A 15,750-nucleotide genomic window follows, 5' to 3' on the forward strand; every position below is an offset into this window, starting at 1 on the left:
TGCATTTAATTAAGAGCCTGTGATATAGAAGAAATCAGTTTACGATCATAGGATCACTGAATAATTCAGGTTGGAAGGGACCTCAGGAGACCTGGACTGCCTGAATCTGTGATTCACACAGGTAAGGGGGGAACCTGGAGAAAACTTCCTTCTGCGGGCACAGGGTTGTGGGACTGGAAGCGTTGTGAGGACTCAACACAGACTCCAACAACTGCCGTCACTGACATCTGTTTTGGCTATTGGGGACATCTGGAGAGATGTACCTCATTGTGGCAGGCTCGAAACCAGAAATCTGCGTATTTTAGCTGGCCACCCTCAACCCGGCTGTGCAACAAGTGCGATTCAGACCCTTGTGTCGTGCAGATCTGGGGTTGTCCCCACGTACACCCTGAGTTATCCTCCACTGCTCGCCAGCCCGTGAGCTGAACTGCCTGAGCGCTGTGCCTGCCAGGAGAGCGGTGGTCAGGGCTGTGAGCTCGGCACAGCTCATGGAGAACCTCGGGGAGTGTCTGGATGTGCATGTGCCTTCTGTGAGTGTCTCCTGGAAACCGGTAAATCCCTCAGCAGGTTTCAGAGGGGCCTGACAGCAGGATGAGATAATTAGGTCTCTACAAGTTTCATCTAAAAGGGTGAGCTGGAAGAGGAGAGAAATCCTCTTTTAACTAAGGAAAGGCTTTTGCATGAGCTTACACATTATGAAGCACCAGGGAATCCACTCATTAGGGTGCTCCTTTAAGCTGCAGGAATGAACCCCAGGTCCCAAAATAAACTAAGCCATGAGAAACCAGCCCACGGGTAAGTGAGTGCCATTGGTGCTGGTCTCCATGGAGCTGTCTTTCTCATATGGGGCTTTCGACTCCATTTCTCACTTTTGCCCACATTTAATGTGTTTGACTTCACAGCTTCCTGCCTCTCTGTCTTGCCAAAATACCACCCACACCCACGTTTCCCAGAGCAAAGCCAGGGCAGCATGTGAAGCCATGATGGTTGGGCTCTACCACCAGGGTCGGTGTGGACAATGCTGCCTTTCTTGCTCCTTCCAAGCCTAGCAGATCCGAACATCCGTAGAGGGTCAAACCCAAGTCTATCTAGTGCTGAATGTTGCACAGTGGTCAGTAAGCAGACACCTAGGGAAGACTCCCTCCTCCTCCTCCTAATGTTTACCTTGTTGTCAACAGTTTTCAATGCAGACTTCCATTGCTACACATGATGGGACTCGGTAATCTTTGGGGGATTTTGTTCAGTCTCCTCTTGGGGCCAGCTAAACTCGAAGCCTCCAGAACATCCTTCAGCAAGGAGTCCCACAGGTCATTTCTGTTTTGCCCAAAGGAAAGTCTCCTTTTGTGTGCCCTGAGCCTGGTTCCCGTTACCTTCCTGGGACGCCCTGTCATTCTTGTATTAGGCGAGAGTGAGTAGGTCATCTCCACAACCTTCTCCCTGCTGTTGATGGTTTCCTCAGCATCTCTCCTATCCCAACTGTTTTCCAGACTGAGGAGTCCTGTCTCACTTAATCATTCCTTGCAGAGAAGCCATTCCAGACCTTTGATCATCCTTGTTGCCCCCTTTGTGCCAGCAACTGTGATGTTGGCCATGAGATGCAAAGGGTTGTCCAGGAGACTGTGAGTTCAATGTGAGCCAAATCAGGCCAATTCCTCCATTTTTCCATAGTTTACAGATGCAACAGGGCTGCTTCTCTCCCCCCTTTATCTAAAATATCCTCTCACGCTTCTACTGTGGACTTAGGTGTTTGTGTTGTTTTCCCTCTGGGGTGGCTACAGGAGGAGCACTGAGCCCCTGAGTTGGGTACGCATTGATCTCTGGGTATGGTTGCCCTGGCCCACTCATGAGATATTTGCTCCCTCTTTGGACTAAAAGTGTTCCCATTTCCTTCTCTCATCCACGCCAAAGTCCCCCCAAAAAGTGCCCAGCTGTCTTGTAAAGCCCATACTGAAATGTATGGTCTGTGCCAAGTCCCAAGAATCCACTGGTGTCACCATTGCCTTTGCAAAAGACCTGGGTTTGGCTCAGGCTGCAGCAGCTTTGCTCAAATTTGAATAATCTTAACCTGTTCACAAAATCTTGGGTTTAATTGAAGATAATCTATATGGGGACACAAAGTCTACCATTTGTCATGGTCAAAAGGGAGCACCTTGCCTCCACAAGAGCAGATCAGTAGCTTGAAGGTGTTGAACCTCCTCCTGCCTCCCTGTATTTTGGGGGCAGAAGGTGTCTTCTGGGTCTGATACCAACTGGAGGACATCCTGGTGTTCCAGCCCCATAGTAGCCCTATATATGCATCCCAGCTAGGCTAAGAGCACATTTGGACAGGGATAAATGGCTTCATTTCCTCCAAAAGGGAATTGGTCTGGGTGTGCCAAAGCCACTTAAATACCTGAACAAACACCTGGAGGTGAGCACATTTTTTTGTGTCAAAGATGATTATTGCTGTGAGCAAACAGCTCATGCAGACACGTGCAAGTTGAGCACAGCTAGACATAAACTAGACATAAAAAGGAAAATGTCTTTTCCTCAAGGAAAAGACCATAGAGGCAGCGTGATTGTAGCCAAGGGGTCAAGGGAGTGATTTATTGGCTTGGGAGCCAGAAAACAAGATAAGGACCTCAATACCACCGCAGATTTGAGTAGCCCTGGCTGGGTTAGCTCTCTTCTTTCACTCCTCATCTGCCTTTTCTGTTCCAGTCTGGCATCTCTGAGCTAATGATGTTTCTCACAGCATCTGGCACAAAGCAGCCCAGATTTTGGATAATGTCTTGTGGTGGTAATATTTCCTTGACAAAAAAGCTAGAGTAGGGAAAGATGAAGGTGCAACTTTTGTAGAGGCATGAGGATGGCCAATTCCCATCGTATTCCCAGGGATCTGGTGTTATTTTCCAGAGGGTTTGTGTGAATATGTTGGGGAAAGTAAAAAAAGAGAGATTTGAGAGAGTCCATTTTACCAAAGCAAACCTAAGCTCTGCAAAGCCTTGTATGACTGGACCCTGTGCCGGTTCTTGTATGTCAGGTGGAAGTTTTGGCAATTGGGAGCGCAACACCCCTCGCTCTGCTCCCAGCCGCTGTCCCAGTGGTATAACTGTCTTTCTCTCAAAAAAAGGAGTTGGGCATCACAATGCTCAAGAAGTGCAGTTTTATCACATCATCTCACTCTTGCAGAGGCTAGCCCAGCTGGAGACGGTTACACACTGAGACAATGGGACAGCTCATTAAAGTGGCTCAAAATTAAAAAGCTTTGGAGTTTTTCTAAAATCAGAAATCATCCCTGGAAAGGCAAGCCTATCCCAAATATCCTACTACAAACCAGAGAAACCAGGAGACCAGTCCTTTAGATGATGGGAGAAACTTCCTCACACTTTACTGTCATCTTCAACCCCACGATACCTCCAGTTCATCATCTCAAACCAAACAGGGGATTGTGGTTTCTGCTGTGCATAGAGCATGTCAAGCTTCAGAAGAGGTTCAGTATCACCTTGTAAGACCCTTTTTCTGCAGCCTTTAAGCGAAGGAAGCGGCATGCCAAGGGAAGGGGAAGCATCCTGACACACCTCTCATTCCTGTTGTCCATCTCTGTGTCCACCTGTATTTCCATCTGCCTTCACCTGAGAGATTGAGGGCACAGCAGTTCAATTACAGGATTGATTCCTAGAGCTGACATGGGTGTCTAACTCCAAATTATTGAAAGTAAGCCTCAAATTGGCTTTTTCAGATTCTTTTCTTGGTTCAAAAGGATTGTTTTAAATCAGCTTTTCTTTGAAACAGAAGCAGCATTCAGAGTTTGGAAAGGGTTCCCTGGCTGGGAAACCTGTTTCTTATAGCAACCCCTTCCCCGTCTCCCTCTGGGGCTCATGGATGCTCATGGATGTGGGACAAAAAAAACCCAAAATGCTATGTCCTGCCTAGAAAATATCTCACAGCCAAGCCCAAGCCTGGTGAAAGCAAACCGTGTCCTCTCCTGAGCATCTTCCTGGATGTCGCAGAGGGCTGGTGAGAGGTGACACAGGGTGGGAAAGCAGCCACAGCCTCGAGGAGAAGGCAGAGGGGAGATGGGCAGTGATGTGTTTTTTTCACGTGAAGCCCATCATTGGGCGCTCATGGGGCAAAGCATCCCTGCAATGAGTTTTGTATGGGCAGAGACTGGCGTATGTTCGCTGAGGAAGTCTCGGGCAGGATCCATGACCCCTGTCGGCGTGCTGTAGGGATTTTTTTGGGGCAGCTACCATAGGGGTAGCAATTTGGGGTAGCCCAAAGCTAGAGGCGAGGGAAGGGAAATCGCTGACAGTGCTGTGGGATTTATTTTGCTCCTGCAGAGGCCAGAAAGCTAGAAAAACGCAGTTATCAAAATGCTGTGCTAGGAGTCATTTGTTCATGCCGCATTCCCATGTCCAGCCCTGCTTGTGTAATGGCCAGGAAAGCGCTTATCAGAGCCTGATACCAAAGTCTCAGGAGGGAAAAAAAATCTCTGAGCAGTTTGCTTTTTCTTCCAGAAACCCAAAGTTGAAAAAGCAAAGTAAACTCCGTTCTCGCTGTTGGCGTGCTCGCGTGGCGTGGGCTGACTTACCCCCGCAGGCTGGTCGGCTCTTGCTCACCTCCGTTGGGTTGAGCGTAGTCAGTGGTGGCGGCTGGGTTTTCCAAACAGACTTGAGAAGCACCAGTCTCGACGTGCATCATGTAAAATATATATAACAATAGCATCATAATATATATGATAAATATAATATCACTTAATAAGCTGCTGGGGCATCCTGTTTGGTTGTCGCAGCCCCTTGTCCATGTCAGCCTTCAAAGAGGCAGCGAGGTCCAAGCCAGCCCTCCACGGTGCTGCACCGGCAACAGTGACGGTGAGGGACGAGGACGATGCAGCTTTGTGCTCAGTTCGTCAGTCGTGCGGCACAGCTGCATGCTTGTGCCCAGCGAGGCGATACGGCAGTGCCATCACCCCACGGCGTGCTCCAACGTCGAGTCAGGATGCGGCCAGGGCGGATGCAGGAGCCGGGAATCATCCTTGGGACCAGCATTGCCAAAAACAAAGTACCTCGAGGCCGAGGATGAAAAATCCCTTTAGTGGCCCTGGCTTCTGGATCAGACCCAGACTAAACAGTTGGCTGGAGACTCGCTGCAATCCCTGCGGGGCCCCGGGGGTATTGCCTGCAGCGTTGCTTTTGTAGGACATGGTCCCTTTTGCCGTGCTGTTTTTCTCGGGCCGACCGATGGGGGCTTGGGGCAGAGATGACGGTGTTGTCATCTCATCCTTTTGCCAGGTGTCCTGCAGATCCACGGGGAGCCGCAGGCTCTGCCCGTCCCCACGCAGGGACACCCATCTGCCTGCACCTCCTTCGGGTGCCGCTCCGGTCCCCCCACAAAGGGTGTGCCACAGCGGGGTGGGGGGAGAGATTTCGGCTAGGAATAACAGAGTGGAATACAGAACAGGGCTGAATGGCAGGAAATACTTCCAGATAACAAAATCCATGGCACGGCGGCAGGGACGTGGTGGAGGCCCTGCACGTGGACAATTCGTGGCCAGCCCCGGAGCAGGAGCTGGGCTCCAGCTCACTCCTTCTTCGAACCTCGTGCTTTCCCAGCATCTTCCCACTTGCAAAGGAGCCTTGCAGCTTTCAGCAGAAAGAATTACCCAGAAGAGGTTGCTTTACTCAAGGAGAGTTAAAAAATGCCAGTGCTGCCCTTTCTCGTGCTCAATGCTGAGGACGGGTGTGTGACGGGTGGCTGCACCAGTCCCATGTCGGGGATTGGGGTTTGAGCAGTCTCATCAGGTCTCTGCACGACAAGTTCAACACTCCTTGCTGGGAGCTGAATCTAATTACGGAAAAGTAATTCAGATTCAAAGATAACTGAGGTCAGAAGGGACCTTTGGAAATCTCTGGACCAACCTCCCTCTCAAAGCGGGGCCAGCTTGAAGTTAGGGCCAACTCTGGAGGCAAATCGCATTGCTCCTGGTCATATACAGGCAGGTTTTGAATATCTCCAAGGATGGACATCACCCCATCTGGGTTTTTTTGTCCTACCACTCATTGTAAAGCCTTTTCCAGACATCTAATGGGGCTTTCCCATTGCGTCTCATGCTGTCCCCATGCATCTCCCAGGAGAGTTTGGCTCCAGCCTCTCTATACCCTCCAGGTAGGAGCACTCCCGGCCCACCCCAGTGTTTCCCTTGTGTCCTTCTTTCTCAGACAGTCACAGCGTGTCTGGTGGTGTAAGTACAACCTCGCTACTTGGTATTTTGTTTTTCCATCCCATCCTTAATCATGCGCTCCAGCATCCCAGCAGAAATGCAGTCAGCACCCTCACGTCCCAGAGAGATCTTTATTTTCCTAAGATTGACCATGCAGCACTGAGCTACTGAAATCTTTCCAACTGGAGAACTCCCGTAAAATAAATATGGAGGGAAATGTTTTCCACATTGTGTCACTGCTTTGTCGCCCGTCACGTTCGCAGAGGGGAATGGGTCCTCCAGCTCACACCAGCATACCATTAGCTCTGAGCCATCCCAACCCCTCCCTTCCCTGGTAGCGAACATCTCCGATGGCAGGAGCTGTTTTTGAAACTCACAGGTTTTTAAATGATCTTGCAAATAGGTTTTAGTCTGTGTTTGAGCCTCACCTCCTTCAAACCCCATCTCAGCCAGCTGTGAGTGATGCTCAGTGCGGGAAGGCTCGCACCGGCCGTGCCGCCCTTGGGTGGGTTTCGCACGTACCAATTCAGCGTGTGCTCTGAAGCCTAATTACACCTCTGGCAGTGGGAAAAAAAAAAAAACAACATGGAAGGTCAGTTTGACAGCCTGAGATACACACTGGGTTGGGGGTTTTTTGCATCACCGTTACTTCCCTTGATCCCCCAGCGAGCCAAGGAAGAGCTGCCTTGTACCCCAGCAAGGATTCCTGTGCCCTCCAGGGTCTCACCGCTGCAGTGCGGCGTTATTAACGCTGCCAATCAAGCCTCCCCCAAAGCGATGCTGCTAACGAACTTGCTGTGAACTCGGCCATGGCAGACGCATGATTAGCGGGGATCAGTCTCCATCCCTTTGAAGGGTGAGAGGAGCGGGGTTGGGACCTGTCTGTTCCCAGCATAGTGTTGAAAGGTGCTGAGAGCAGGCAGCGGGCAAGGAAAAGGTGCTTGGAGAGCCATGGGGGGGTCTGGAAAGGCAGGAGGGGGCTCAGGGAGCTCCTGTTTGCTCTTGGGCTCGGGGACATCAGGGCTGTGTGGGGGCAATCAGCCAGCAGAACCGTTACCCAAGCAGACACAGGGGGCTTCCTCACTGCTTGCAAATCTTCTTCCAAGCTGCATTTCCTTTGAGTTAGCGCTAACACAGGGAGGGGAGAGGCGTTCTTGCATGAATAATAAAACCAGCATCCTCCTGTCCATCAGATGAGATAAAAAGCCCCCAGGGACACAGAGGAAGACAGCATTATTATACAGGTCACCAGTAGGTTATTCTACAATCCTCATGTATGGGGCTTCACTCCCCGTTGCTGGTAGCACCGGCCGCAGTAGGGGACCGTGTCTCTTGTGCAGAGCTGTGGGAATGGGGTGGCCAGGGCAGGGTCAGCCCTGGCGTGGGGTAACACAGTCCGACAGCTACAGTCGGTGTCATTGTTGCGCATGGCAAAAACAATAACACCACTGAGTAAGCCAAGCCACCCGAAACGTGGTCTCGGGATACCCCCATCATCTCTATCCCCATTCCCAGGGATGATCTCGTCAGGATGGCTAAAGTAGTCGTAGCTGGGAGGGGACAGCAAGGGGACACGGTGACTGGGAAGAAAGGTGAGACCTTTCCAGGTGTCGTGGTCCTTCTCACGTGCTCCTGGAGCGTGAGGTCCTCTTTGTCACACCAGATGCGCCAGGAGCCGGAGGGCGAACGTGCTTGATGGGGGTGCAAGACCACTCTGCACTGCAGAGTGAAAACTGGGGGCATGTGGGGCTGGGACAGGCTCGGGGCTTTCCGTGGGCATGGTGGCATCCCTGCTGGCAGCTGGTGGCCATGGGGGCAATAGCAGGAGCCGTCCTGCACCCAGGGCTTCTCTGGTTCTGGGCAACTCCGGGACACAAGAGCCTGCTTGCCCCGCTGAGGGGTTTCCTGCTCAGATCGCTCAGTCCCTGGCTTCATCCCGGTGTGAGAAATTTGCCTGATGTCATGGCTAAGTCGCTCATCCCGCCTGCCAGCTCAGATTAGATCCTGTGATTTGTGTCAGATCAGATTTTGGAAGGTTTATTTCACACTGGTGATGTGCTGCGCTCGCAAGGACAAAGGTGGCGGTGGGGGGAGAAGGAGTAGGGCAGAGAGATTTCCTGGGAAATACGTATTTTCTCTTCTCTTCTCTTCTCTTCTCTTCTCTTCTCTTCTCTTCTCTTCTCTTCTCTTCTCTTCTCCTATCCCAATATATGCTATAAGGGTGTGGTGGTGAAATTATTAATATTTAAGATTTGAGAGGTCTGGCTCAGAAGTTTATCCTAACTGAAAGAACATTCCTTTCAAATAAAAGCTAACAGCCTCTGACTGTTTCCAACTCCTCACTTCTGAGCTAAGATAATACTGGGAGGGCTACTCCTATAGGCCCCACGAAGAGCCATCTCTCCGTATTGTCACTATATTTACTGTTTGATTCCTTCTTAGGCTTGTGGCAGTTAGCAAGCTCCCTGAGGATGGATACCTGGCTTTGCTAACATAGAAATTATTATTTTCCTCACCTCTTTTCTTTTTTTTGTGAAACATTATATAGGCTGGGTCTCTGCAATCACTTGGCAGAGAACAGGGGAGCAGAGGGTGAGATGCTGTTCGAATGTCCTCTATGACATGTCCTTAATGGCACTTGGGTTATTATGCACTTGGAGTCTCCAGATTCTCTGACAAGGGCCAGTGTGAGCCCTCCGCACTGATGCCACCAGCTCTCTCACAGCATTGCACCATCAGGACAGCCACAGGGAACATGAGGGACCTCACTCATGGTGCGGTCAGAAGATCTCCCGTGACGCTATCTAGGTTGCTCAAGAGCAGCCACCTCTCTGGTTGGGCTCTCCTGGTTCCTCACCCAGCAGAGGGGACAGGAAGGGTCCCAACCCCTGCTTGAGCCCCCCAGAGCATCCCTGCTAAGCACACTCAGCCAACGAACCCAGCAGCACTGCCTTCTCTCTGCCAGCCCAACTCCCCAACCCATAAACAACCAATTCCAGGTAGCATCCAGCTGGAAAGGGGTCAGTTTTGTAAACTTTAACTTGCCACGGCACCGTTGAGGTGGGAAGCAATCAAGCAGCAGTCATGGGTCTCGGCACCCAGGGGGGATTTACATTGCACTGGCAGCATGATGGGCATTTTTTTAACAAACAAGTCTTTAAAAGAAGTACTTGCCAAGCATCAAAGTATTTCTCAATGATATTAAGGGCCTTTAGCAGCTGTAATTTAACTGTGAAGCAATCTGATGCAGGCAAAGGACCACACAGCTGGAAATTTGTGCCGTAAAGGCACCATTTTATGGCTGTTAAGCTGTTGGCCTCTCTACGTTGTAAAGCTGTTAAACAAACACAGTCCTTGGCTCACACCACGTGTCGGTGAGGCACAGTGTTTTGGCAGGAGCGGGCTGACAGAAACAGGGGCTTCAAAGGAGCTGGGAAAAAATAGAAATAAGGAGAGAAGGAAAATTCAGGTGGAGATGCATGTTGGCCATCACAGCCGCGTGGTGGTAGAAGGTGGTCTTGGAAACAGAATGGGTAGGTTCACGCGGAGTTGCATCTTCCTCTGGTTTTGCATGGGCTGCGATTGCCATGCACATATGGATCCTATGCATCCTACTGCTGTCGCAGCTGGTGGTCAGTAGACCCTTAAGTCACCCTCTTGCAGGAAGGTGATATTCTAGGGAAACCTAAACATGGAAGATTTGGATGATATTGATAGCTTTGAATGGGGAAATAGGTGTTCCAGGAGGATGGGCCACATGCTGCAGGCTGTGTATACTTTGCCACATATTGCTATATGTTGAAGCAAGCTCCATTAGCGCCACAAGATGCTCCAAGAGCAGCCCCAGCCTGGCAAACACAGGCTGAGCCCTTTTCTTAATGGAGACATAGCAAATCCATGGGGAAGAACTAAAATACACCTGCTGAACTCAGTGCTCAAAAATTCAAAGAAATGGGGAAAATCTCCACAAAAATAAGAAGGTGCCTGGCTATTTATTATTTCCTTCCATTCTCTTCTAGTGGTCAATGCTTATTCCTCTGGCTCAGAAGCTGATCTTAGGAGGCAGGAACGGCTGGTCCTGCTGCGGGGATGTGCAGTGGGAGACGCATCCAGCTGTGCTGCCTGCAGCTGCCTGTCCAGGACAGGCAAGTCCAGACGCTGCTGCCGTGAGCTGTTTTTCTGGGTCAAAAGCTGTTTTAGAACACTGGTGACTCTCTATCATCAGGAGGGCACCAGGCAGAGGTGGACAGGGTGATCATCCCAGGTTGGTGGGGCTGTTACCCTGTCCAAGGGTCGCACCCTGCAGTGATACTCCAGTTTCTGAAGCTTCCCAAGAAATTTTGTCCTGGCAAGAGCAGTTCTTTTGCAACCAGCTTATGTTGGGACTTACCCAATACCACCGGACTGCGTGTGTTATACTGTTTTCTCTGCCAAATATTGACTGTGTGGGGCTTTCCATTGCTACCAGACAGACCAAAGACAACTAGAGAAGCTGTGGCTCTCGCATTGGCAATAAAAAGGGAAGCTGTGGTAGCATCGTTGGCCTCGCTTGCAGCATTTCCTCCTATTTTTTCCATGAAAGCTCTAAATTCTGGAGTCTAGTTTCTGTACTTTGTGGTTTTTTTAATGCAACTTCTCAGCCATGAAGGGATGCTGCAAGGCTTCACTCTGAACAGTTGGAAAGCAATGAGCCAAGTAGCAAGAACTGGTGTTGGATGTGTCTTCATTCAGGTGGTGGTTTGTGTGGTTGCACAACTTGATCTTCTTTCAGGCCCCCTCACTGATGTGTGCCCATGTCTTAGTCCTGACAAGTGGCTGCAAAGAAACGGCTCAGTGTTAATAGGAAGAAGCTAACAGGACATTTTTCACCTAGAGCTAGAAAAAATGTTCATGAGTTTGTTTCCCACTGATTTTGGGTCATCCATTTTGAGGAGATGGGCTAGAAAATTATTGCTGCTGCCTGGTGAAATTGGTTTTTTCCCTCCCTGATGGACGCAGCTCTGCCGTGTGCATTTTTTTTTTTCATCTAAAAGCAGCCATTTTGATGAGAAGTGGGTGAGCTTCTCCTGGATGAACCCAAAATCTGCCAGCCTTGCACGTCCTCTTGCTAAGCAATTTGCTGCTCCACTGCATTTGGAAGATTGCACTGAAGTTGCTTTCCTGGCATCTGGAGCCAGTTTGAGAATTAGTGCAAAACTAATTTGGTTACAAATCTCAAACACACCAACAAAAGCTATTTTTAAGCCTTTGAGAAGTACACTGCAAATTAGACAATTCAGAGAAAATATCACAGGGGTTTCTTATCCTTATTTCAGCCACCAAATTCTCCAAAACTGCAGGATCCTGGTGCAGTTGGGTGGCTGAGATCTAGCAAGTCCCATCACCAACACACAAAGCTGTGATCACCTCCCAGGGAGCATCATGGAGGTCCCATGGGCTCTCTTGGGTTACCAAAGGTGTTTGTGGCTGTTGGTTCTTCCTTCTTAGGGACATCATGTGCTTCCTCGTGACCCAACCTCTCATAATCACATGAACCCAAACACTGGTGATATTTTTAAAAAATAATTAAGGTAAAGCTCATAAAACAAGCAAACATCCATGGCCGGGGCAGTATAGTGGGAATCACATCCCCTCCCTTGGTGTCCTTTGGCGCAAACTGAGGTCTGCATCAGCTAATGCAGGAGCACTGGCAATACCCCACATCGCCCCGCTCATCCGCGTGGGCCGTACCCAGCCCACGTTGTTTGTTCACCTCTCAAACCTTCGCTGCCTTCAAAAGGAGCCTGAACAAACTCAGATGTTTTAAGGATTACGCTTAGATGTAGTCCTTCTCTTCCATATGCCGTGGGAGCCGAGCCCTTCTGCGAGGCAGCATAGCTCTGCGATGGGGAGCAGCTCAAGGTGGTCCCTCGCCCTGTGCATCCCTCCCGAAGGTGCCAGGATGCTTGTGCAGAGCCCACCCCCAAAAATAACCCCTCCAGCCCATGGGATGGGGAGATACACCTGCACGATTCTCTGCGTAATACAAGTCATAGCATTTAGCGCATTATCGTTACGGCTATTCCCCCTCCTGTGGGCTCCCAGCTGCGTTTGGCATGGGGAAAGCAGAGAGGCCGCAGCTCCCAGAGCCAGGGCTGATGGCTGACATTTATTTTGCAGTTTGCTTCAAACACCGTAAACCCCTGTGTCCGTTCCCCGGGTGGTTTGGCTGGGGGCCGCCGTTGGCAGTACTCGGAAGAATCAATGATAACCTTTTCCTTTGCTAAGGAGTTTCCTACGTACCGGGTAGCAGAAGATGCTGAAAAACAAATGAAGCTTGGATTCTCCATGGGTCTCCCTGGCATTATTCCTGATATTTAAAAAACCAAACTAGTTCCCCGTTGGTTTTATTAGCCTTTCTATCCTGGCATTTAAACAGAGTTGGGATTGGCGCGGTCGGTACCTGCAGACACATGCTGTGATGCTTTCAGGGGTTTCTCTGAAGGGCACGATACCCAGGGCGCTGTGTCGGAAGCACCTGAGCTCCTCCGAGCTGCTGGAAGGCATTTCAGCACTGCAATTGCCGGTAATGCCGCCCCACAGATTATCTCGCATCAAAGGGCGAATGGTATTTGGGTCCTGGGAGTGCAGCTGGGCTGTAGGGTAGGAGCACAGTTGCTCTAAGCCTCAAGACTAGCGCTTCTTCATCTTAAGCTACAATGATATTTCAGTATTTAATTCTCTTGGATAACCAGTGGGATTTGAGTATTGAACTGAGCTGAGTCTGTGCACCTCTTGCAGGGATGTCCTGAACAGCATTCCAGAGCATCCCAGGGCAGAGGTGTCATGTCCATCTGTGTCACCCTGTGCCTGGCAGTGGTTTCTCGGCCCTCACAACTTGAGCAATGGGGTTCATGCTTCCTCTCTTCTTGGTTTCAGGCATGGAAGAAACGCTGGTTCGTCCTGCGCAGCGGTCGGATGAGTGGCGACCCTGACGTCCTGGAGTACTACAAAAATGACCACTCCAAGAAACCTTTGCGTGTGATCAACCTCAATTTCTGCGAGCAAGTGGACGCAGGCCTGACCTTCAACAAGAAGGAGCTGCAAGACAGCTACATCTTCGACATCAAGACCAGTGACAGGACCTTCTACCTGGTGGCTGAGACCGAGGACGACATGAACAAGTGGGTTCGCAGCATCTGCCAGATCTGTGGCTTCAACCAGTCTGAGGAGAACACAGGTACCGTGAGAGCTGTGTCCGTGGCCAAGAGCATGTCCTGTCCTGTCCTCCCAATGGGGTCCGGCTCCTCTTTCAGAGCTGTGGGAGGGGGGTGCAGCCCACCACAAGGCTGGGAGTGCTGGAGTGGGGAATGGATGGACACGTAGGAAACCTCCATGAGGCTTTCCTACCTTTGACATCTTGAAGCAGGGCAGGCTTTGCCCCTGTGAGCCACCTAATTCATTTCCCCCCCCCCCCCCGTAACTGTAGACCTTTGAGTCTCTTACAAGAATTTGGTGCAGTCTGGGGATTTTTTTAGCTGCAGCCTTTGTCCTCATCCATCACCAAAGTCCCACTGAGAGTCATGGGAACCAGCCGTGAAAATCCCCCTCATTCAGAGGTTTCAATCCCTTGGTGGAGTAGGGGAGAAGATTTACTGGGACCATGTCCCTCACTGCTGTGGTTGTCCCCACTGCTGACAGGCTCTCACGTGAAGAACAGACACGTCTTCCCCACCTGCATCCCCGTCCCACTGGGGACCCCCGTCCCCATCCTGGGACCCACTGGGAAAACGCTGGGAGGGGAGAGGAAAACACCGGGTGGTTTTGTGCAGCGGTGGGACCTGTTCCACCGGTCGTGCTCCACCATGCAAACTGAGTTGCACTGTGGCAAGCCTCTGCGGTGAGCACCGGGGAGCTGCCTCCGCTTCCCCGGCACCATGAGGGCTCACATAAATCCCGAGTGAGATGGGATGGGGGGGTGAGCATGGGGTGCAGCTCTGCGGTCACCCACCGGTCCCATTACATCTGGTAGCACTTCTGGGCATCTTTGCTTTATGTCATCTATGGTCCAGTCTCATCCAGGGGACTCCAGTCCTGTGCTCAGTCTACATGAAACTCCCCATAATAACGTCCAGCTTGAATCTGTTTTGCTCCGTCGCAGAGCAGCTGCCATCCGTGGGAGCTGAAACCCTGCCAAGAGCTTGTCAGGCAGGACAGCAAACAAAGCATCACAGCAGCGCGGATGCGATCTCCACCAACTGACGCATGAAACGGGACGTCACCTTGGCAATGGGTGTACAAGTGGTAGAAAGGATCCTTGATAACACTGCCAGCGCGGTCTTTCAGGGAAAGGTCAGGCTAAATAAATTACATCCCGTTCCGATGTCAGCAGTGCAGTCCTCGAGGTTCAGCGAAATTGTTCAGGCCCTTTTTTTAAGAGCTGTTTTGTTGGAGGATTTTCCATTTTGCGTACGTTCAGCTGGGGGAACTGTTTTTCTTCCCATTTAGTAAAATGAGCTTTCAGCCCAGCAGCAGTGGGATCGATACTGGACTTCAGTGAAATATAAATCTGGGCAGCAAAAGGAAAAACAATCTGCCGCTTGCAAGTACATCTGTCCCAAAGGGCACATAGGGCTCGTCAGGCTGCAGAGATCCGAGCGTTATTCCCTGCAGGATCATGGAGTGACATCAGCAAAAGAGGAACAAAAATCCCTATTTGTAACAAAATCACAGCTCGTTAATGGTGTAGGGAAAGTACCCACTTGAAACAGTACCCAGCTGCCAAAGCATGGTTTTCTGAGTCAGCTGAGAAAAAGCCTGCAACGGCGAATGCAGCAGATGTGTCCAGATGCTGCAGAAAAGAGGGAGCATGAATTATTCAGGGCTGGTTCTTCACTTTGGTGCTTACCGAAGCAGTGACCCCACACTCACCTTTCCTTCACCGTCCCTGCTAAGTAATGGCAAATAAATCATCAATTTCCCAAAGTAGATGATATTTGTTTGAAGGACCCACGGCCCGAGGCTGGGCAGAGAGGTTGAGGGATCGTTGCAGCACGATGGCTATTGGGAGTCTTGTCCATCTTGGAGTACATAAGCCCATCACCCATCCTTCATAATGTGTCAGCTGGAGGGAGAAATAAAACAGTCGTAGCAATATTTGTAACTGCTGTGTTCCCTGTTCATCACCTCCTTGAAGCCATGGGCTGATGGATGGGAGAGTATGAGGAGTTTGCATGAGATTAAAACAGTTCCTGGGTAGAAACAGAGCTTGAGACATCTGGCATTTCTTTCTTAGATCTTCACCCCCTCATCCTCAAGCCTCTCTGTGCCTTGTAGCCTCTGCCTTGGAGAATGACTGAGTCAGTAATTGGATGCACCAAAAAGGGGAGGAAAAGGTAACCATCATGGGCAGGAATAGCTCCATGCTAATTGTAGCAATTAATTAACTAAACCTCCCTCTCCCAGCAGACAGGCAGTGTGACGGAACGAGATCAGAAACTGCTGGGGAAGCCACTGTGCACATTTTTCTGGTTGTACTCATTCCTGGGTGCGTGACTGCTGAAAGCCTT

At 50.5% G+C, this 15,750-nt stretch overlaps 1 protein-coding gene across 2 annotated transcripts in view; it reads left to right on the forward strand.

The window, feature by feature from the left end:
- GAB2 (GRB2 associated binding protein 2) overlaps positions 1–15,750 on the forward strand; it is a 98,150-nt gene that overhangs the window by 41,993 nt on the left and 40,407 nt on the right. For both annotated transcript variants that reach the window (XR_003927508.2, XM_030042355.2), the window contains exon 2: positions 13,121–13,421. Coding sequence is in view for 1 of the 2 variants with exons in the window: in XM_030042355.2 (XP_029898215.1) it covers positions 13,121–13,421 (301 nt within the window). In the remaining variant the exon portion in view is untranslated. The remainder of the gene's footprint in view (positions 1–13,120; positions 13,422–15,750) is intronic.

This window comes from Aquila chrysaetos, chromosome 19 (genome assembly GCF_900496995.4).
Source record: "Aquila chrysaetos chrysaetos chromosome 19, bAquChr1.4, whole genome shotgun sequence".
In the NCBI taxonomy this organism is placed as follows: Eukaryota; Metazoa; Chordata; class Aves; order Accipitriformes; family Accipitridae; genus Aquila; species Aquila chrysaetos.